Raw genomic sequence first — 22568 nt, 5'->3', positions numbered from 1 at the left:
CGCGCGGCGCCGGCGCCGGCTGTGCCTCCGCCTCCGACTCCTGCGCCCTGCTGCTCGGCCTCCCCTTCTTCTTCTTCGCCGTCGTCTTCTTCTCCGCCTCGGCCTCCGCATCCAGTTTAGGCCTTCTTCTTCGCCGTCGTCTTCTTCTCCGCCTCACCGTCATCGGGCTGCATGTACAAGACGGCCAACTCGGTGTACCGGCTGGACTCGCCGGTGTCGCGCTTCACCAACTCGTCGGACGAGGGGCGCGATCGGGACATGACCAGCCTGTCAACGGCGCCGTCCGACGACGAGTAGTACGACGGCGAGTCGTCGGAGAGCGTGATACGCGGCATCAAGTCGTCGGCGCACATCGACCGCCTCTTCTTTGAGCCCCCCGGCGCCGACACGGGCTCCATACTCGGCGACGCGGCGGCGAAGAAGGCGGAAGACGACGACGACGACAGCGCCAATAGCGACGGCGACAACGACGACAGGGCGGTGCCGTTCAAGGAAAGCGTGGTGGTGGCCATGGAGTCGCGCGACCCCCTTCCCTCCCCCCCGCTCTCCTCCGCCTTCGCCGCCGCCACCATGGCCATGGGCTCGGCGACGACGACGGAGACGACAGTGGGGGTGGGCTCAGCGGCGGCGGCGGCGGGGGAGAGGAGGAGGGGGTCGCGGGCGGTGGAGAGGAGGGTGAGAAGGGAGGCGACGGTGAAGAAAGGAGGTGAGGAGGGAGGCGACGGTGAAGAAGAAGGTGACGGTTGCCTCTTTTTTTTTGGCGAGAAAAAAAAAAAAACGACAGAAACGAAGAGGAGAGAGAAAGAGGAAAGAGAAAAAATAATAAGGATATTTTGGTCAGTTTGCTGAAAAAGCGAACCGAATCTGCAAAAATGAAAAAGATGACCCGATTTTACAAAAGCCTAAAATAAGTAAATTTTTTATGCAAAAAGGCCAAAAATCAAACTAAGGTTCATACTTCATAGTCTAATTATTTATTTAACACATTCGTTGCTAAGCCCGGTTAGGAAGGGTAGGGTCATGCCCTGCACAAATCAGAAACTAATTTATTGGCCAAATACTTAAAAAAAAAATTTCAATTAAAAAAATTATTTTAGATCAAACGGTCTCTTTTTCTGATGTGATGTATGTGGCGATCATATTTAGACTTTTGAGGAATTACAGTATTGGCTAGATAGTACCTACCAAAACAGTAACATAAACCTATCAAATAATAATACTGGGCACGAATTTTAAAGATGATTGGTTACATCAGTTGATTCAACCCTGCACTTATTTGGCCTGTATGAAATTTCCATTTGAAGCAGCTGGGACTTATTGGATTGCCCTAATTTACAGAAAAGCCAAATATATAAAATTGAACCCAACTTAGATTTTTTTATTGGTTAAATTACAGAAAATTCTCCTGTCAAAATCTGATTTTTCACTTTTTCCTACTGTCATTTAAAAACCTACACTCTGCCGCCTTATAAGATAAAAAATGTTCACATGAAGGTACGGTGTGAACTGTGATAATAAAATAATCATTTTGTCTCTCATCATTTTGTTCATCACCATGTTCACAAAAGAAAAGATTGAGGACATTTTTGGCATAAAAAAATATATAATAATATTTCATAAACGGAATCCTAACGAATTACTAACGGCAGGGGGCGAAGTGAACACTTTTTATTTCTCATTAATCAAAATGCTAAAGGCTCTTTCCCAGTATATGGCTCCCTACAAAGGTGTTAAATAGCAAATATGTTGCTATAAAACTTAAGTTATTAAAATTATTCTTTCAAAAGTTTTCGTGTCTGTAAATATATTTTTCTATTATCAAAATTTAGAAAATCATGAATTAATAAAGCTAACCACAATGAGTTAAGGAATAAAATAATTTTTTATTCATTATATATATAATTTTATTCTAATATTAAGTCCCATCATCCTTTTTACTCTCACCTTTTTATCCATAGTGACGCGAGACCTACGGGCTACGACGGCGGCAACGTCGAAGGCGAGGCTCTCGGTCGGGGCAAAATGAGGTATGCCACACGTGCCGTGGCGAAGGCGACAGGAGAGAGAAAAAAAAAAATATTTTTTCTAGCTTTTGATTTGGCATAAAATAATTTATTTTATAAAATTTATTTAACGATTTTGAAAAAAAAAAAAAAAAAGCTTTTCGTAGTGACAAATTTGTAAGGATAAAATAGTTATTTAAGGCATCTACCATTAAAAAAAATTAGAAAGATATATTTACAAATCAAAATTTTCTAAAAAAATTAAATTTAATCATTTAAATTTGTTTAAATTATATTTAGGGAAAACTTCAAAAAACCTCCCCGTAGTTTCGCACTCTCTTACTTTAGTGCCATATGGTTTAAAGTGTATCAATTTGCCTCCCTGTGGTTTTGTTTTTATCTTTTCAGCAGCTTTTTTCTTAATACTTCGTTAAATTATTTATAAAAAACTTCAGATACCCACCTAGCTTTATCGAATATTTACTTTAATACTCTTTAATTTTAACTTTGTCACTGATTTAAGAAAAAATAATAATAAAATTGATACTAAAAAGAGAAAAACGAAACCATAGGGGGACAAATTGATACACTTTAAACCACAGGATACTAAAGTGAGAAAGTATGAAACCACATAGGGGGTTTTTGAAGTTTTTCCTTATATTTATTATTGGGAAAACTTCAAATACCCCCCTTGTGGTTCACTCGTTCTCACTTTAGTACCATGTGGTTTAAAGTGTATCAAGTTAGTATCCCGTGGTTTCGTACTTTCTCACTTGAGTACCCTGTGGTTTAAAGTGTATCAAGTTAGTATTCTGTGATTTCATACTTTCTCACTTTAACACCATGTGGTTTAATATTTCATTAAGAGAAAAATAAAACAACTGGGTACTAACTTGACATAAAAATAAAATCACAGGGTACTAACTTGATAAAAAAATAAAACCACAGATTACTAACTTGATATATTTTAAACCACAGGATACTAAAGTGAGAAAGTGTGAAACCATACGATACTAACTTGATACATTTTACAGCACAGGGTACTAAAATGAAAAAGTATAAAACCACACGGGGGTTTGTGAAGTTTTCCTTTTATTATTTGACACTTTGGCAGTGATACTGATATATATCATATATACATAGGAAATTAACCCCACATAAATATTAATTAGAGTTCACATAAACATGAACTAAGAATAGAACTAACAAAAAGAAAAAAAAAAAAAAAATCGAGTGGTGTCGCTCTCTTTCTCTCACCTCCCACCTTTCTCTCTCTTCCCACCTTTTCTCTCTCCTCTCTCTCTTCGGAGGAGGATGATGGTGATGACCCCTCTCCTCACTCTCCTCCGACGATAACGCGGCGTGTTCCCGAAGTTTCTCTCCTCCGATCTCTCTCTCCCCCCACCCTCGAGGTATCTTCTCGATCTCACGCCCTTTGATCTCGTTTTCTAGGGTTTCTCTTTGCTTCCGATCCGATCCGGCGATCTCTACCTGATAATTTTCGTGTTCGCTGTGATTTCCCGCGTTCTTGTGTGCGATCCGCGTGGGATCTGGTCTTCTATGTGCAAACCGGTGTTTTGATTGGGTATGTGTTGAGTACGATTAGGCCATGATTAGGCGTTGGATTCGCTGTTTCTTTGTAGGTTTTTGAGTTGGGGATTTGGCATTTGTTTTTGTTCCTCGTTATTTATTAAATCTGCTGAGAAATTAGGAGGAATTAGGCTTATCTGGGCACTCATAAATTTTTTTGGAGATATGTTATAGGATTGCAGTTTACATTTTAGGCATAGGTTGGGAATGTGTTCTCTAAATGCAACTATTTTTCCGAAAGCGCTTTGGATCTCTGAGCCTTTAATGCTAGGAAACTGTGGTGGAAATCTCTGCAGATGAGTGCTCAACGCAGCCGCCCTTCCGCATCGAAGGTGCGGAGCTCCGAAGTGCTTTTCGGTTTTCTTCAGCTCTGAATCGGCCATGTCGAAGTGCAAGTTGCAAGCTTTAACAGTTCTGTTATTCCGCGATACTGAGTTTCCAGCAGAAATCGATCAAAAGAAACCCTCAGAAGAAATCATCATTTTCTGATACTCTTTGCTAAATTAGGAGGGTATTTCTAGAATTCCATGTTTTCTTTTTGTTTTCCTGCAAATCTTAGCTCTTGAAACATTTTGTAATCGCCATTACTACATACGAAATCCAATTATGTTAGGTGTTGTTTTATGTAGTTTGGTAGATCATCAACACGATAACATGGCTCATGATCCCGGACGGTACAACTCGTAGGCCATTTGATGTACTAGTATGCTTTTGCAGTTCTGTTATTTCACAATACTGATTTCCAGCAGAAATCAAACATAAGAAACCCTTAGCAGAAAGTGATCCACATTTTATGGCATGGCTTCTACGTCGAAATCATCATTTTCTGATACTGTTTGCTGAATTTGGAGGGAATTTCTACAATTCCGTGTTTTCTTTTTGTTTTCCCTGCAAATCTTAGCTCATGAAACATTTTGTAATCGCCCTTATTACATTCGAAATCCAATTATGGTAGGTGTTGTTTTATGTAGTTCGGTAGATCATCAACACACTAACATGGTTCATGACCCCAGCGGTATTTTGTCTCATTTTCTGATGATGGTTTACGTTCGTGCTCTGAGTTGCTCTGTTTCTCTGTTTAACGCAGGATTTAAGTGGTTTCGACGACCATGGTTCTTGATTCATTACCCTCTCCTCGTCGGAGATCTCAAAACACACTGTTTCTACCATCATCGTCATCTAAGAAGCAATGGGGCCGTGATGAGCTCGGCGGCTGGTCTGTTCTTCTCGAGCGGCATCGCTTCCTTCTGACTATGCTAATGCTATTGGCATTCCTCTGCACCGTCTATTTGTACTTTGCGATCACTCTGGGGGAAACAAATTCCTGTGCAGGACTGTCAGGAGATGAGAGGGCAAGCTGTCTGGCAAAATCTTCACTGCACAGCAGGAAATTGAAGTTCTTCTGAGAAGATTGCCTAAAAGATTTTATAGAAATTTGATTTTGAAAGGGGTGATTATCCCAATTTTTTTGGTTCTCCAGATTAGAGGGGGGGAAAAAACATAATCAAGTAATTTTAATTGTGTGGCTGATCATTTTACACTGAGAAATTATTATTCATCGCTTCAAGATTATTATCAGTTGTAAGTTTTTGTGCGGAAGCAAATCGATGAACTAATTTTTGCAAATTGGTGATATTCATATCAGTAGATGGTCTCATTTCCCTCTGTATCTGCTTGCTGTATATGTAAGTTTGTTTTGGCTTCATCTATTGCTTTTTGATCAATAAAGGTGGAAGAGAATGATTAATAAGATGGAGGGGTTTTCTTTACTTTCTTCTTCTTTTTTTTTTCTCTTTCTTTTAGTTTCAAAGGAGACTTAGGTAATTTGGATCTAGAAATTTGTGTTAACATTTTATTTGATCTCTTTGACTTCAAGAACCTATTCATTTCATTGCTGTGTACTTCATTCAAAAGCAAGGATAAATTTTTGAACAGTAACAATCCACTAGAAAGAGAGAAATCTAGTCTTTCCCCCATTTTTATGATAATACAATGCAGCTAATCATATCTTTAGATTCATTAATTACAAATGACACAAACAATACTCTCTCACTTAAAACACTTCTCTAAAGCATAAATTGTTGCCCCTCTAAGATGGTGTGTAGCTAAAACAAGTACACAAAAGTAAACTCAGGACAACATAAAATCTCACAAAACAGAGTCCTTGAAGCTTCAATTTCCCTCTCTCCTATTTTTTATCACAAAAAAAAAGGACCCCTAGACTTCCATCCAGTTGTTCTTTCCTCTCAAGTTGAGAATGCGAAAACTCCAATGATTTTACAATCTTTATTCAGCACTCAGAAGGAAACGATAAGCGCGTTTCCTTTCACCGGTTGATCCACAAAAGGAATGGTAATTTTTCCTCATTTTACAGTGAGCAGCAAAGCTTCGAGTCGATCGATGCCAAGCAAATGCAAAATGCTTGGTAACCAGTCAGTGGATACCTGCAAAGATATAGATTAATCATGCAATTTTTCTTTCGTTAATAGCGATAATCAAATGTGAAATCAACATATAAGAAATAAATCAAGATGATCTACCTGAAGTCCATTATGTATTTCGACTTACCGATCCTGCCAAGCTGCAAGATTGTCTGCCTTCCATTTTCCTGCTTGCATATCATCAGTGCAACAATACGCGTTAGAGATAGACGTACCAAAATATGCGTCTAATTCGCTATTAATATATGCTTTTTCATGCTAGATTAACTTCGTAGTACTTAAAAAAATTGTTGTTTAATTTGTGCGGTAAGCAACTGAAAATTCCGATAAACTGACACATACTATGATTCTGAGAAAGAACCTAAAATAATACCTCGACAGTCAACTGAAAATTCTTCACAGATGTTTGCACTCTGTGGCCTGCTCTTCCTGCCCTTTCTCTGAAATCTAGTTCATACCTTTTCGTCGCCTGGGAAAAGAAAAAAAAATAGAGAATCAGAAACCAGCTTCAATTCATAACATGTCAAAATACCCCTTTCATTTTTTTCTGAAACTCCTTACATAGTTGTAGTATGGACTCCTCGAGTAGAGTTGGTGGGCTCTATCCCTCTTCTCCTCCCAATTTTTTGGAAGTCCATTCATGTGTTGAATCTGCATTATTCTGAATATTAGAGTTCATACATTCCGTGTAGTAATTAAACTTTGATAGAACTAAACAGGCTCAAATCACCTTAGTACTCGTGCTCTTTAGTTGCATGGATTGGTGCTTCGGTATCCATGCCCTCATGCTTCGACAACTCCCTGTGAGGGTAGTTATTGTAGGAATAAACCTGCCATGAACATAGTGATCTCAATTTTGCATTATTGAAAAATTGAAACCAAGATATTAGATCCTCAAATTACAAGCATCAATGTTTAGAAAAGATGAAATAACTTACGCAACAACTCCTAGAAGTCGCTTAGGCTGATCTTTTGATGAGTTAAGTGGTCTTTCCTGCAATCGTCGACGGCAACAATTGTTCAGTTTACGAAAGAATTCATATATCAGAATTCTCTTCTTTGTGACGGAAAGAGCGACGGTAGATAGACAAACCTGATCCCATATTTGGTATTTTGATCCCATGAGATTAGCCGACATACTCCCTAAGAAACTCTCATCGGAAGTGCAAGATATCCCTTTCGGATTCTGGGCGACAATAAATAATGATCTGCCATTTCTCCGTCTATGGCGAGCAACAGCTAGCTTCCGATCTTGTCGTCCGCGACCCTCCTGTAAAGAAAATTAAATCCATTAGAACAACTGTAACATCCAAATTGCAGTCAAGTAGTACATCAGAGTTGTATTTCACCAAAAATCAAATTCAAAGCGAAAAGTTTACTGAGGCCATCTAAAGTGCCCTAAGCATAAATTTGAGTTTGCGAGAAAAATGCCCCAAAATTGATATTCACAAGCTCACCTTCAGATGTTATATCAGAAACTATATTGTGGAGAACAAATTAACTTAATATGTTGGAGTTAACTGAAATAATGAACTACAATTCCATTGAAAAAAAAAAAAAAAAAATGTAACTCACATTGGTGTAAAGAGAATAGAGTGCCACACCACCCTTCCCATTGGCAGGTTCCTTGGCTATAATGCAAGTACACCTCCCAACATCCAAAGGAAGAGGCCTACACAGCAATAACCTGAGACCACCACATAGTATACACTTTTAGCCCAATGCATCCAAATTCTCGTAATTAGATCACTAGCTAATTTTATCAACTCTGTTGGCTTAAATAGACCAGCATCCTTCCTATGGCGGGAGGCTACATTAGGTCAAGCCACATTCGAAATGGCGAAAGGCCGGATTGAATCGAGTCATGTTCGAAATAGCGAAAGGCTGGTCGGAGTGAATCAAAATCGAGATCCGTGTTGGGCGCTGTGCCTGCTCACTTTAAGAGAATTATTTGCATCTTTCTAATACCTCGAAATTTTGAAATTAATGATTACCGCCGACAGTCCACAAACTCAACCCAACTTGGCTAATTTCCAAGTTAAGAACCTATTTGTCTAGTACTATTTAATAGTACGAACACTTATTTTTACTACAAAAATAAAAGTTTCAAGTTAGAGCTTTCTGGTTTTGGAGTTATAACTGCAACCGAAAACAGGAATACAGCACTGGCACCTGTTGGGCAGGGTGGACCACGAGGAGGCCGGCGCCGACTCCGAATCGGAGAACTCCCAAACATCCGAGGACGACGAATGGAGCGGGTCCCACGGCCTGGAGCCGCCGCCGAGGCCCGAATCGGGCTCACTCAATTTCATGCACAGCTGCAGGGAAGAGGGCTTGAGTGCCACTCTATTGAGCTGGCCTTTGGCTCCTGATGTCTGCTGCTGCTGCTGCTGCTGCTGCTGCTGCTGCAGCTTCTTCCCCTTCCAAGAAGTGAATGGCTGGCCACTGCCGCCGCCACCGCACCCGGTCGTGTCGACGGCCGGGACCAAATTCTCCTTATCGTTCGCTGAGTCGGAAGCGGAGTTGTTGGTCATTGGATTAAGATTGAGGCATTTTAGAGAAGTGGTGGTGGTGGTGGTGGTGGTGGGGAAGGGAGATGAGGAGTTGGTGTTGTTGTGGGGAAGCAATGGGGCTTTGTTTAGGCCACTCATTAGGAAGAGTTTGTGTGTGTGTGTGTGTGTGTGTGTGTGTGTGTGTTGAGGAGTTGTTGTAGTAAGTAGTAATTGGTAGTAGTAGTATTCTTGTTCTCTTCTTAGTTTTAAACTTTAAAAACAGGTGGGGAAAAAAAAAAAAAAGTATGAAGACCCCCTCAGATATAGATCGCTTTGAAATATATAGCCCTCTCAACTTTGTTCCTTTTTATTAGAGAAAAATACTATTTGTATGTGCTAGAAGCGTGATTTGCTCTTATACTACTTGTTGAAATCGGTATTTACAGTGATACCGATTATATAATGCAAGATCTAAAATCGAATAAAATAAGATGAAAAAAAAATATCGGAGAAGAAAGAAGAAAATTAAACTAATACTTTATTATTTTCTAATTAACTCATATCTAACTATATATAACTATCCAGTCATAACAGATGATAAATTCAACTTTTATTTTGGATAATTACAAATCCTAATCATAATCAAATAAAAGATTTAAACTTATCTCTAACTATATTTTAATTAAGTTTGGATTATTTTTCCAAACAGCACAGTCAAAAGTGAATGTAAATCTTACACTTCTCAATTTAAAAGTTTCATATAATTCTTTTAAATGAAATAATAGTCCTTCGATGGAAAGGTGTCAGATTTCCACCCACCTTTTAGTATAGTATAGCATTGTTTTTTTGATTAATATATCTTCGATTTCTTAAAATTTTTAAATTATACGGTTTTCGTCAAAAAAACTATAAATTTTATCAAACTTATCAAAAACCTTATCAATTTTAATAATTTTAATTATATTTTACAAAACAAAGCTAAAACAACGAACGACTTCTAGTTAATGGAGCAACTATAAGGGGAAAAAAATTATTTTTACTTAAATAGATTAAAAAATTTATCGAATGTATCGATTCATCAAATTTAATGGTTCTATTATATCTAATAAAGTTATTAAATTTTCCAAATTTTAAACAATTCAAACAAAAAAAATTTAAGAATTAAGAAGATGGTGATTAGAGTTGAGGGGTGTTTTTCAAAGTTGCGTATAGTTGAGGTGGGTCTCCATACATTTTCACTATAAAGTGGTGGGAGGAGTAATTTGAATTTGAAATAATTATGGGTGTATTTGGAACGGTGCATGCACAGGAAAGTAACGGCTATATATAATATAATCCTCGGAAATTGTTTCACGTGAGCTTATGACTTTTAAATTTTGGACTTTTTTGTAATAATGCGGCGGGAATGGGCTTATTTTTGAATAGCGGTATGATACTCCGCGGAGGAGGTTAAGTTGACACGTGTCAAGAAAAAGTGGGTGAGGAGTGAGTTTGGTGTACAAAAGAGATAATTCAATTGTTTTTTTTTTTACTAAATTATATAAAATCCCCCTATCAATATCCCACTTTTTCACTTTTCCTCTTCTGTCATTTAAAAAATTACATTTTGCATCCTTAAAAAATAAAAAATGTTAACAGAGAGGTACGTATGACAAAATAATCAAATTACCCTTATCTTCTTCATCTCCTCCTTCCTAATCTTGCTCATCCCAGTGGCGGAGGAGGTCAAGGGTGTGTGTCTGAGCATGGACAGAGAGGTATGCAAAGGCGAGACAGCAGAAGGCCAGGCAGTGGCCGAGAGCATGTGTGTGGATATGGATGAGTGTTTCAAAGATATTTTGGGTATAAAAAAAAGATATAAACGAAATCGTGACGGAACAATGACGGTAGGGACCGAAGTGAACAATTTTTATTTTTTAAGGAGGCAAAGTGTAGGTTTTTAAATGACGGTGGGAAAAGTAAAAAAAGCAGATATTGACAAAAAAAGTTTTTTGTAATTTAGCTCTTTTTTTTGTGAGTTTTGTGGGTTTTTTAAGGTAAAAAAAAAAAAAAAAAAAAAAAAGGAAAATGTATGGAGACCTAAAATTTTTTATTTGCAATTATTTCAGCTTTAAATCTTTTAAAATTGATTAATTCTCGTTTAGAAAAAGTTGAGAATTTTAGTAAATTTAATAATTTTTAAATTTATTAGTGAATGAAACTTGCATAAATTTTTAAGTAAATTACCAGAATAATTCTATTCTAACAAATCAAAATTAATGGATCCTTAATCAACAAAAATAAATAAATTAAAGTTGAGGGGGGCTCTACATATTTTTATTTTTATTTTTTACGGAGCATGCAAAAGAATCAGTGATTAGCTAAATACATAAATAAATAATTTGGATGGAAGAGTCGTAACGCTACTGTAAAGTATAGCTTTTATATGATTATTATTATGATTATTACTCTTGGGACTAATCAAATTTAGAATTTGGAGATTATTATATTATATATTGTATTATGAGCCATAGCACTATTTATGAGTTATCTAATTATTTATAGTTGTTATATTATATTTAAGAGGATTAATTACAAAAGTACCCCTTGCACTTTATGAAAATTTGTGTCAATTACCCTCTTGCATTTAGCCACTATTTCAAATAGGTTCAAAATTTTGGGACAATCGAGGAATTAGATTGTAAAATTTCACTAAAAAGACTTGATATATCATATTGTTCTATGTCTCAATATTTATCTAATTTATAACTCAAAAGTCAGATAATAAATTAGATAAAAGAGATCTCCTACTAATTCATTGATCGTATCAAATTGATAATTTATCGAGCAATTTTTTATATAATTTATATGATTTTACTGAACTATTGTCTTGTCTAGCCTCCTTAGAGAAAAAAAAAAAAAAAAAATCCTATCTAGCCTTCTTTTAAAAAAAATTTCTAATCTAGTCTTATTTTTATAGATTAGAAAAAAAAGAGATAAGTTAATAACTTTTATATAGTTTAATATGTTAAGTGGGTGGAAAATTACTTTTTTCTTTCTCATCTCCTGTTTTCTTTTTCTTTTTCTTTTTTTTTGAGAGAGATAGGTAGCACGCTACTCGCTTCATTTATTTTATTTAGAAATAAACTTAGCTGGAAATGTGAATCAACTAGGATTCGAACTTGGGTCTCGGGTACCAACCACCAAGCCCTTTGCCACTTGCTCTAGGAACAGTCGGTTCCTGTTTTCTTAATCTAGTCCATGTTGTTACGAATCCGTGCTGATTTTGGACGATCCTGTTTTAACCTTTGCATAGACTCGTTTGGAATTAAGATAAAACCAGAATATGATTGCCAATAATCCTTATTTGGTGTGGAATTAAATTTAGAACGTCCTGTCATTGTTAGTGTCTCAACAGAGTAATATTTATCAATAAATAAAAGATTGATAGTCTATTGCACGTGTAGAACATGCTGTTAAAATATAATAATAAGAATAATGATAAATTTGTAACTTCTACATGTTGGAAAACGAGAGAGGTGAGAGAAAAAAAAAATCTCTCACCCACTTAATTTTTTTTTTTTTTTTTAGAGATAGATAGCACACTATTTTATTTGTTTCATTTAGAAATAAACGAAGTTTTTTTTTTTTTCTAATTTATAAAAATAAGGTTAGATTATGAATATTTTTTAAAAGAAGGCTAGGGAGAATTTTTTTCTCTAAGAAGTATGCCGAAATAAATAGTTGCTTGTGTACTCACATCTCACGAAGCACAGAAATAAATAATTATAAAAATTAATAAGTTTTAACGAATGCTTTCTGGGCAGAGAATAAACGTTGTTGGCTATTTTTTAAAAATAGTGCAGAATACAACATTGCCAACTATAATTCAAACTTTCCCGCCAACTAACAACCTTTCAATCTCACCTCCTCCCTCCTCCACCCCTTCTCGGCTTTCACCTCCGCCGCCTGCTGTTGCAGAAGCACCCAAATCCGTCTCCGGGATGAGGAACAGCAAGCCGAGGGGGAGCAGCCGCAGCACATTCCGGACGACGACGGCGACCCACAGGTTGCCGAACTCGGACCGCGAGACGCTCAGGAGCCGCAGCAGGGCGCCGCCGCCCCACGAGGACACGAGCATCGCGGCGTGGTCGACGGCCATGAGCAGGGCGAAGAAGGCGCCCTCGACGCCGCCCGGGCAGAGCCGGGCGCTGAGCACGAGGAGCGGCATCCACCGCACGCGCCCGATCAGCTGCGAGACGCCCTCGTCGGCCACGGCGAACAGGGGGTCGGGCATACGCAGGCGGCGGTTGAGGCGGAGGAGGAGGGCGAGGTCGAGGAACCCCGCGAGGCTGGAGAGGAGCTGGGTCCAGAAGAGGAGCGAGCGGAACGGGCAGCGCTTCAGGAATGTTTGGTACAGCGTCACGCCCAGTAGCGAGCCCGCGGAGCCGACGGAGTAGATGAAACTGATGGTCCCCTGCCGAGTAAAATCACACGCAGTTCGTCGCCTTAGAAAAAGTGTTCAGAAGCTTCAAAATGAAACAACTAATCCGCGAATTCGGAGCATACCTGAGAGAAGGAAGGTCCAGATTCAGTATCCGTATACCAGTAGAACATTCCTTCCTGGATGTTTATGCTCACTGCAAGTGATGTGAACATAAACACACAAGGCCTCCAAACATCTGAGCATTTCATGGTTTCCCACATTGTGTCTTTTGCTTCAACCAACTTTTCACATATCTGATGAGATCAATCAGATCAGAAGCTTATTACATGCAACTATTACCATGCTCTTCAAATAGGATTAGTTTGATCTGATTATCCATGTATACTTCACCTGTTTCTGTGTTGAGACTGGCACCTGAGGCTCTTTAAGCACCATTCCAACTGAAACAACTAGTGAAGCCGGTATGCTTAGCAAGCCAAGAACACCCTTTAAGCACAAGATAAATGTGGATGTTGTTAAATTCAATGAATAATACACATAAATGCTTGACTAAATTGGCTAATTATGCCTTGAGAGTTATTTTAAGTACTATATATATATGGGATAAATGCGGCATGAGATTTGTATTTTGTGCTTGAATGCTAACCTTTGAACCTAGTGCATTCATGAGTTGGCCACTAATAGCAAAGCCCAGAAGACCTCCGACGGATGAACTTAATCCGCAGAGGCTTTGCATGTCGGAGGCGAGCAATGGATGGTTCGCGCTGTTTTCTGCAACGCAAGCGTCGATGGTTACGTCGGCGATCGCCACCCCGGCACTTCCTACCGTCATTAGCAGCAATGCGAGAAGGGGGCAGAGATCCTTTTGCAGCCACAGGATGAGCATAGAGACACCTCCCAAGAAACCTGTATATATATATATATATATACCAAATCAGAGTAGAATGTCAATAAACAAGGGATTTAGAAAGGCCCAAATAGTTACATAATTTCGATCTGAATGATAAGAACACTTATGTAACATAAGTGTAAATTAATGTGGGATGAGCATGAGAGATGAACATTTACTTATACAAACATGAGCTTCAAACGGAAGAAAATTTTATCGGATACGTCTTTTTCGGACACACCGCTCCTTATCATTGGATATCAGTCAATGATGCTTTGAGATTCAGACAGAGTAATATCTAACAACAAGAAGAGGTGCATTTGATCCTCACGAGCAAAAATGTTCGAAAGTTACGTCTGTGGAGCTCTGTAAGCAAAATTTCTAATTTGAAACTTTTATGACCGACGGTTTCTAAGTTGCTGACGAATGGTCGTCAGAGATCTTCCAAACAGCTCCAAATTTAGGACTGAAGTTACAAACCAAAATAACTTCAAAAATCATTAGTTAGGGGGGTGAAGAACATTGCCTGCAAGGATGAAATAAGGCCTTCTCCTGTATCCGCCCACGGGGAGAACATCAGTAAGCAGTCCCCACAATGGCTTTACAATCCAAGGAAGGGAAGTGATCCCCTGATACACCTGAGCCTCAGAAGGCTCCACCCTCTGAACATCCTTCCAGTAGTAATCCGTCGCCACCCGCGCGACGGCACCGCCGAGGCCTTGGCTGACTCCGTTCACGGCGACGACGCCGTAGACGAAGCTCCAGTGCATCTCCTTCGCTAGCATTCCAAGCCATAGCAGCGGAGAGCAAAGGAATGCATGAAAGAAACCCTTTTGGTGTGTGCTTTGTTTGTGCAGTAGGCTAGTTTTGTTGGCAGAGCTTTCATGAACTGGTTGTGGTTCCATTGGGCTCAAAAGAATCTAGCTTTATACACTCTTTAAAAAAAGATGCTAATTCACTTTTGCTAAGAGGGTATTGATCTTTTGAATCAAAACTAGAGAAAAAACACTTTTGATTGAGATTCCATGCATGGTAAGAGAAGGGCTTTTGTAGGAGATTTAAGGGCCACTTTAGCCCCACAATAAGTTTTTTTTTTTCCATTTTTATTTCTTGTGGACTGTACCCAAAGCGTCAGCGGTTAATTCAAATCAATCTAATCTACAAAAAGAAAAATAAAAGTACTTGTTAGATGTGTCTCGAAATTCTCCTAATTCGCCAACAGCTTCACAGTGCGATAAATTTTGAAATACAATTGTCTAGAAAACACTCTTGTTGCGAAAAGCAAAAAGAGAGATAGAGACGAAAAAGCTCCGAGCAGTGTTTCCGAACTATACGAACGAGAATCAATGCAAAAGACAACAAATGGTGTCACATCTTGAGTAAGTACCTACAAAAGTACTACATATGTCGTGTATGGGCATTGAATTTTCGAGGAAATTCTCCGAGGAATCTGGAGGAAAGGAGGAGGAAATTGAAGTGGTTCCTGCATGCAAAACGAGAGGCATATTTTTGGCATTGGTGGATGTTGTTGTTGCAGTACTGTTTCTGGGGATTTGTGGTGATGTTAATGGATAAAATTGAACTGCTCCCCTTTCTCTTCATTTTAAGATATACCGATCATTTTCACAGGCACTCTTTTTCGGTTTAGGATACTTACAAACTGAACTACACAGTTTGTAAAATATATTATTTTAATATTCTGTGGTTTATAAGCTTTATCATTTTAGTATATGATTTGACGGCACGTCCCGACAGTAAAATAAATGTTACGACAAACGCACAAACGGAAACGAAATGACGAACACAAAAAACAATCAAATCACAAGCAAAATATAAAGAGACACAGATTTACGTGGAAAACCTTTTGCAGAAAAAAAACCACGGGCGAGGGAGGAGAGAACTTCACTATGGAACGAAAAGGGAATACAATATTCTTCAGGTTACAACTAACCACGATCACACGCCTCTAGGGCAAAAACGAAAAAAGAAAAACTCATAACGGATTTCGGATCCGATCCATACCGCGGGGGGCGGAGCCCCCCGCACCCCCTGGCGAATGTCACCTGGCTCGGGCCTGTCGCTACCCACCACAGACATTCATTTTTCTTCCATAATTTTCCTCTCCAAATTGGTCACACCACGAAGCTGTCGGCGAGTCGTAAACCCGAACCTGAATCGATGGTAGATTTCGAGTCACATCTAACAATAAAGATAAGATTACATGTTAGCAAAGTAAAAAAGAATTAAACAGCAATGTAGCAAACTAAAAATGCACTAGACCACATGAACTCTAAGACTATTCAAGAAGATAGAAAACAGAAATAACAAACTTAAAATTTGCACAGCAAATGGAGCTAAAAAGAACACCTGCAATAGAGACTAAAGCATTAATCAAACATTCTTCAATAATCAGATAATACTGAAACCAAAAGCCTACCAAAGGGACCAACAATTTGGTCCAACATAAGAAAGAGATACCTCCATACATATTCATAGGCATTTTTTTCCAAACAAATTAGCTCATCAAAGTCGCAACACAGTCCACCAAACAAATGGATTCTGGAAAAGAAAAAAAAAAAATGTATAATTGGATCCGTATCATAATTTCTTCAATTTTCTATTCACCAATAATCAAGGTTTCCACAGCGTCACGGTACATTACTTTTTCATCTCCAAAAAGAATTTGCATACTAACCATAAATGTTAAGTATTTAAACCTCAAAACTCACATTTCAATGGTGAAAAATCTATCCCGTGTACAAGGTAACCCTACCAAAATTTATATCCTCTTTTTTCGAGAATCGCCAAAATTTATACTCTCTCAATGTACAAGTTGAATTCTCCCTTTATGTCAGCCAACAGGCAGGTTCAGGAAGGATCTGAATGAATGTTATCAGTTAGCGCGGCAACTGTGGCTACAAAATATTTACAGCCAACAGGAAGATCAGGTCGTGGAGATACCAATGGCCCCGCTATCCGCCGTTCAATGTGCACAACTTTCCCGATAATGTAAAGTGGACGGCTCGATTGTTTTCCTGCGAGTAGGGCGATGGATTCCTCCGACAGAGAGTATTTTGAGCAGTCTCGGTTGATTGCTTCACAAGTACCAGTGGAATTCCATACAAAGGCCGCAAGGTCGTGGGCCGCAAAATGGCCAAATGATATCATCTCTTTCCTTGCCTGTTCGAAAGAGCAGCGCTAAATAAGCCCACTTAAAAAAAAAAAAAAAAAAAAAAAAAAAAAAAAAATTCGTATCTGCAAGTTTTCACTACACGCATGATGTGTAAAACATGTTTTGAGAAGCAATTTATATCCTCTTTTAACATGTTCTAAACATCATACATATAGTGAACACTTCAATTTATCTTGACATGAAGGAATGGTCTCAGATAACAGTAAAGGTCATCAACTCATCATGCTCTGAAATGAAATGTTTACTAAGGACAGAAGAATGCAGACTGAAATGCTTACATCGTTAACTACAAGATGAATGAAGAAATTTAGGAACAAACCTTTTTCTCCTTCTGATATTCACTGTTTAAGAATCGAATCAACTCTTCCTTCTCCTGCAAATCTCTTACTTGACATCCATGTGCGGCTTCCATCCTAGAAGAACGGTCTAATAGCTCGGTGTTCTTCTGAGAAAGAGAACCCACTTTCTCCTCAAGGACCTTGATACATTGGTGTAACTCAGCATCGCCATCACCTTCTTCCTTTGTAATAGAACTAGAAGCAAATGAAAATTCAAATGAAAAACCAATAAGAAAAGTGTTCATGACAATCCTTAATTCAGTAAATCATATAAAGTAAGCATCCAAATAAGTTTGATTTTAGTTCTATGGATCGAATGACATTCAGTTAGTATATGGAGTTCTAAGTGGAAGCACTCTGGGATGAATTTTTGTATGCTAGCCATTGTTTGTCAGCGCAAATAATGCTCGAGTTTATTGAGCACCAGGAATAGCTCATAACTAAATAAGAGAGTGCGAGAATACCTGGATGAAGAAAGAGCTAAAGATTGGAGAGAGTCCGCAAACTCAGTTACACCAGGATCATTGACACAGCCACAAAGCCTTTCAAATACAGTACACACTTTCAGAGCGGACAAACGCAAATCCTCATATTCTGCAGCCCTCCTCTCGGCTGCACATTTAATAGTACGGGCTTCCTCTCTCGCCTCATGTAAGCAGTTCTCCATGTTCGCACAGTTCGTCTGTTTCGAAATATCACAATAAAAAAATTAGCGGTTACATGTGGCATACTCTGAATGACGCGCAATGCCACCCAACACGCATGCATTATTAACATAAGTACATAACCACATAAATGGTCGACAGGAAACAGCAACTATTGCGGTACGCTAGGCTAAGCAACAATTTGATTCCTACTCAAGACTACATGAGAGAAACTTCCGTAAGGTGAGATGAAGAGCAGCAAAATTTATACATGGACTCATTTTGCTAGACAATGAAACGAAGGAAACATTATATTCGCGACAGTTACCTGAGATTCATCAAGAAGATTTCGACTATTTTCCAACTCTCTCCTCAGATAGATAACCTCCTCCGTACTGGCTCTAAGCTTATTTTCAGTTTCCTCCAGCCAGTTTGACTTCTCTTCCAGGGCAATTTGCAGGTCCGATGCAAGAGAATCCGTAGGTTTTGAGTCCAACGCCACTTGGTCATTAACTCCGAAAGTTACAAAATCAAAAGGATCTGTTGGGACATCAGACGAATCATTCTTTGTCGCTTCTTTGCTAATTCCACCACCTTGGTTTTCATATTCTGGATGTTCCAGTATTGATAAATCCGATGACTGCATACTTAATACGCTCGATAAATTAGCCATGTTTTCGTCTCCACCTTCTCCACGCTTGTTTTGCTCGGTATCATATTTTGGATTCATTGAATCAGGTGTAGAATAAACCATGTCTCCATCTAAACTACAATCATTAGCCTTATACGCTGAAAAGGTGGAATCAGATGCACTGTTATTGGTCGAGGGCTTTCGCACTTGCGAATACAATCTTTGTTCGAGCTCGTGAATACGCTTTTCATAGGACAAGCACTGCTCCTGCTGCTTAACCAGCAATGACTGAAGATGATCTGCGTATTCATCTTTCAGCCGAAGAGCTTCATCCGTCGCTTCCTTAATACCTTCCAATGGCTTACTACCAATTTGGTCTGCATCCACTGATTCTGATCCAATCTCAGCACGAAAACCGCAGATTATGGCAATCGCGGAAGCAAGTTCAGCTCTTAATCTCACATTCTCAACTTCCATCCTGCTGGTTCCCGTAATGTCGAGCGCATCGCAACCCTCAAGAATATCCCGAAATCCAGCCTTCTCGCCAGCAGGCAAGGAGCTTTCTTCAGATTTTATCAAATCAAAGGTACTATCAGTAGATTTAGAAGACGGGCCTACTAGAGATTGCGGCGCGAATCGGTCCACATCGGCTATATCAATTGGCAGCAGACACTCATCAAAAGGATTTAAACTAACAGCACATTGACTTGGAGAATCCAACAATCCCATGGATTGAAAGATTTCACGCGGAATGAACTTGCACCATCTCTTGAGGAATCGCTCGCGTTTTCTAATCTCATTTTCTCTCTCCCCGGCAATCCTTTCAACCATTTGTCCAGCGAGGCCCATGTACAATTTTAAGAACGACTTCCGCCTTACTACTTCGGCAAGACAAGCCCTGTACGCATGGCCCATTCCGTTAATTTTTTCCAGAGTATGAAATTCCGTGTCTTGATTTTCCATCAACTCCTGGAACGCATGCAGCTCGCTCATCATTCCCTTGATACCAAATTGGGCGGATTTTACCTTCTTCATGGTGGTGTGCATCAACAGGTTCATGTCATTTTTCTTACCCTTGCATGTGTCAAGCAACTTCGATAGTTTGCGATCTAAATCCCTCATATTGGGCAGATGATCCTTCTCGTGAACATCGTGCATACGACCGACAACCGAAACTGCGTCATGAGCGCTAAAAGAGATAGAAGCCTGGGAGCTCAAAAAATCATCGACGAGCTTCTTCGAAATGTTGACATCTTTACTGCAGGACAAGAAATCGGCCCAAATTATGAACCGCAAATATTATGACGGATAAATTACGATCCGTATACAATAACAAATTAGAACACTCCATCATGCGAAAATATGTTCCAAATTACTCTTTTTTTAATTGCAATGTACTTGTAAACGGAGATTCTTGCGCATATACACCTCAAAATGCACATATTTATCAACTGACCTTAAGGCCTGCATTATGGTTCGCTGGTTGCGAAGAACTTTATGGTGGTCCTTCACCAAAAGCTCGAGATTCTTGCCGCTGCCGCCGCTGGCCGAGTCCATCAAAACGAGCAAACCCTCCACTCTCCTCTTCAGCTCGGCGAATTCCGATCCCAGCCGCGAAACCATGTCCGCGAACCTGCGGTGCGAGTCGCGGCAGGCGTCGGCGCGCGCTCGCGCGTCGGGCTCTCTGAGCAAATCGATCAAACACCTGCGGCCCGCGGAGCGGAGCGCGGGTGGAGCTCCGCCGGCCGCAGCCGGCGAGGTCGTCCTCGAAGCGCGCCAGCAGCGCGGCGTGGCGCCGGCGCTGCCTGCGAGCGGGCGGCGAAGTCGGCGTGCCGCCGGCGCAGCCTCTCGAACGTGTGGCCCAGGCTGCGGCCGGCGGCGGCGAGCCGCCGCCCCTGCACGCGCCGCTCGCGCAGGAGGCGCGCGGACAGCTCGAGCTTGGCGGCGGAGGCGGAGAAGACGGCGCCGGCGGCGTCGAAGTGGCGGCGGAACCGCCGCTCGTAGGAGAGCAAAGCGCGGAGAGAAGGTCGGATAGGGGATCGTCGGAGCAGGAGGAGGGGGGATGGAGGGGGGATGGGGAGGGGGAGGGAGATGGATTTGGGAGGGGGGGGAGGGGAGTGGAGAAGCAGTCTGGACTTGTTGAAGAGGAAGACCTCGCGGCCGGCGCGCGGGAGGCCGTAGGAGGAGAGCCGGCGGCGCGGGTCGAGGAGCGCGTCGCGGCAGAGCAGGAGCTGGTCCGGGCGGATGCCGCAGAGCGGCTCGACCGAGCGCTGGATGTCCGCCACGGCCGTCTGCCCCTCGCACTCGAACTCGAAGCTGTGGCCGCTGTCGGCGATGTGGACCGGGAGGCGCTGCCGGACGTCGGGGGGACCGCCGTCGGCCGCCGCGGCGGTGACAGTCGGAGCACAACTCATCTCTCCCCGGCGGTGAGAAGAAGCACAAGAATTGAAAGAGAGGAACGTTAAAAAAAATTATTTTTTTTTCAACAAAGAAAATTATTTTTAATCTTTAACATAAAAAATTATTTATATAGATACAGAATCCGAATCCAAATATAACAGAAGATAATGAGATTTAATATGTAACTGAATTTTTTATTTTTTAAAGAATAACAATGAAAATTTGATTCTTTACATCAACGATCGCTCCTCCGCCCCCAAAAACCCTCATCATGGGATAAACCCTAACCAAAAAAAAAAAACCGCGAAAAAAGCTAAGGTTTTTGGAGACCCACCAACAAAGCGAACACCGACAGAAACCCGAACTCCGAATCCGAAAGCGTTATCTTCGCATCAAAAGATGCTCGGAAATCACGCTTTTCCCGGAGAGGGAGTTTTTGCGAAGAGGGCCGATTATTTTTTTTAAATTAATCGATCAAAAAATTAAAGAGAAAGAAAACGCAGAATTTTTTTAGTTTTATTACTGATTCTTTATTAGTTTTATGGGTTATAATTTAGGGTTAAGCGTGATTTGTAGATTACCGTGTTGTATGAGTGGGGCATAGTTTAATTCAAATTAATAATAATAAATTGTTTTATGTGGGAATGTAGGTAGACCGGGTCTATAGGGCGTTTTTGGATAAAGTATTGTTGGTTTATATATTTGTCTCCAGAATTTTTAAATAATAAACGTACCATTTTCGTATAAATTGCGCATTTGAATTATTGACGAATCTTTCTTTTAAACCGTATTTGTTAACGAATTTAAAAATTAAGATACGAATGTACTCGTATTATATTCATATCGAATTTTTACCGTATCCGAATTAACTAACTATGGAAACTGCGGCGAAGGGCGTGGCTATAGATAACAATAGCAATGACAGTGCTGCAGGATTTGAGCATGACGGAAAGAAAGAGCGCGTCGGGATGCGGGTAGCAGCTGCGGCTGCAGAGGCCGAGAGAGAGCGGGCACGATAGTGTGAAAAGATGCAGATAGTGAAATTTTAAAAAAAAGAAAATTAAAAAAGGAGAAAAAAAATTTTTTTTTCTTCTATGAAAAAAAATATTATACTGTTTAATAGTGGATTGCACTGTTTGAGACTAGATTGTACTGTTTGAGTGGGCACAATAACATCAAGTCTCCTAGATTACAAATATACAAATCAGAATTACTAGTCGATGTAAGATTCTACAGGTGGCTTCCAACAAACCTGTTGGTGTAGCACTTTGTCTCGTATAACACTTAGCTCTCACACTTCCGGCTGGTAGTCGGCTCTGATACCAATTGTAACCACCCGATCCATTAGCAACAATAACTGAGCTTAAACATTTTGAACCGTTGGTTTGGGTCCAACCAGTTATTGTTGCTAGCAGGTCGGATCGTTACAGACTTCGATCAAACCAAACACGCTCTAAATTAGCGTGGAACCCATATTATTCATTCTTATTCACGTGAATCTCCTAAGACATGTAAACATGG

General features: G+C 40.0%; 4 protein-coding genes across 6 annotated transcripts; 1 reads left to right on the top strand and 3 right to left on the bottom strand.

The window, feature by feature from the left end:
- Positions 3232-5343, top strand: LOC109724570. 2 transcript variants are annotated; one of them, XM_020253429.1, is made up of 3 exons: positions 3232-3415; positions 3890-4104; positions 4681-5343. In XM_020253429.1, the coding sequence occupies exon 3, from the start codon at positions 4703-4705 to the stop codon at positions 4997-4999; it is 297 nt and encodes a 98-aa protein (XP_020109018.1). In that variant the 5' UTR covers positions 3232-3415; positions 3890-4104; positions 4681-4702; the 3' UTR covers positions 5000-5343. The 2 variants fall into 2 exon arrangements, with proteins under 2 accessions (XP_020109018.1, XP_020109017.1); XM_020253428.1 differs by lacking the exon at positions 3890-4104 and having other exon boundaries at positions 3234-3415.
- LOC109725021 (tubby-like protein 4) lies at positions 5545-8760 on the bottom strand. 2 transcript variants are annotated; one of them, XM_020254062.1, is made up of 9 exons: positions 8207-8760; positions 7610-7721; positions 7128-7304; positions 6973-7028; positions 6765-6864; positions 6596-6685; positions 6408-6503; positions 6162-6201; positions 5545-6037 (listed from the first exon to the last, which is right to left on the bottom strand). In XM_020254062.1, exons 1-9 carry the CDS (start codon positions 8683-8685, stop codon positions 6027-6029), a joined length of 1161 nt encoding a protein of 386 aa, XP_020109651.1. In that variant the 5' UTR covers positions 8686-8760; the 3' UTR covers positions 5545-6026. The 2 variants fall into 2 exon arrangements, with proteins under 2 accessions (XP_020109651.1, XP_020109650.1); XM_020254061.1 differs by having other exon boundaries at positions 6134-6201; positions 8207-8758.
- On the bottom strand, positions 12339-14834 carry LOC109725136 (probable folate-biopterin transporter 2). Its single transcript, XM_020254221.1, has 5 exons — positions 14368-14834; positions 13599-13858; positions 13343-13438; positions 13075-13245; positions 12339-12982 (listed from the first exon to the last, which is right to left on the bottom strand). Exons 1-5 carry the CDS (start codon positions 14744-14746, stop codon positions 12395-12397), a joined length of 1494 nt encoding a protein of 497 aa, XP_020109810.1. The 5' UTR covers positions 14747-14834; the 3' UTR covers positions 12339-12394.
- Positions 15949-20678, bottom strand: LOC109724613 (autophagy-related protein 11-like). Its single transcript, XM_020253492.1, has 6 exons — positions 20104-20678; positions 18345-19905; positions 17837-18054; positions 17354-17567; positions 16803-17021; positions 15949-16040 (listed from the first exon to the last, which is right to left on the bottom strand). The coding sequence occupies exons 1-6, from the start codon at positions 20268-20270 to the stop codon at positions 16035-16037; spliced, it is 2385 nt and encodes a 794-aa protein (XP_020109081.1). The 5' UTR covers positions 20271-20678; the 3' UTR covers positions 15949-16034.

The sequence above is a fragment of the Ananas comosus genome, linkage group 19 (genome assembly GCF_001540865.1).
Source record: "Ananas comosus cultivar F153 linkage group 19, ASM154086v1, whole genome shotgun sequence".
Lineage (NCBI taxonomy): Eukaryota > Viridiplantae > Streptophyta > Magnoliopsida > Poales > Bromeliaceae > Ananas > Ananas comosus.
Note: the sequence above shows the minus strand (reverse complement) of the source record. Positions and strands in the feature narration are given on the sequence as shown.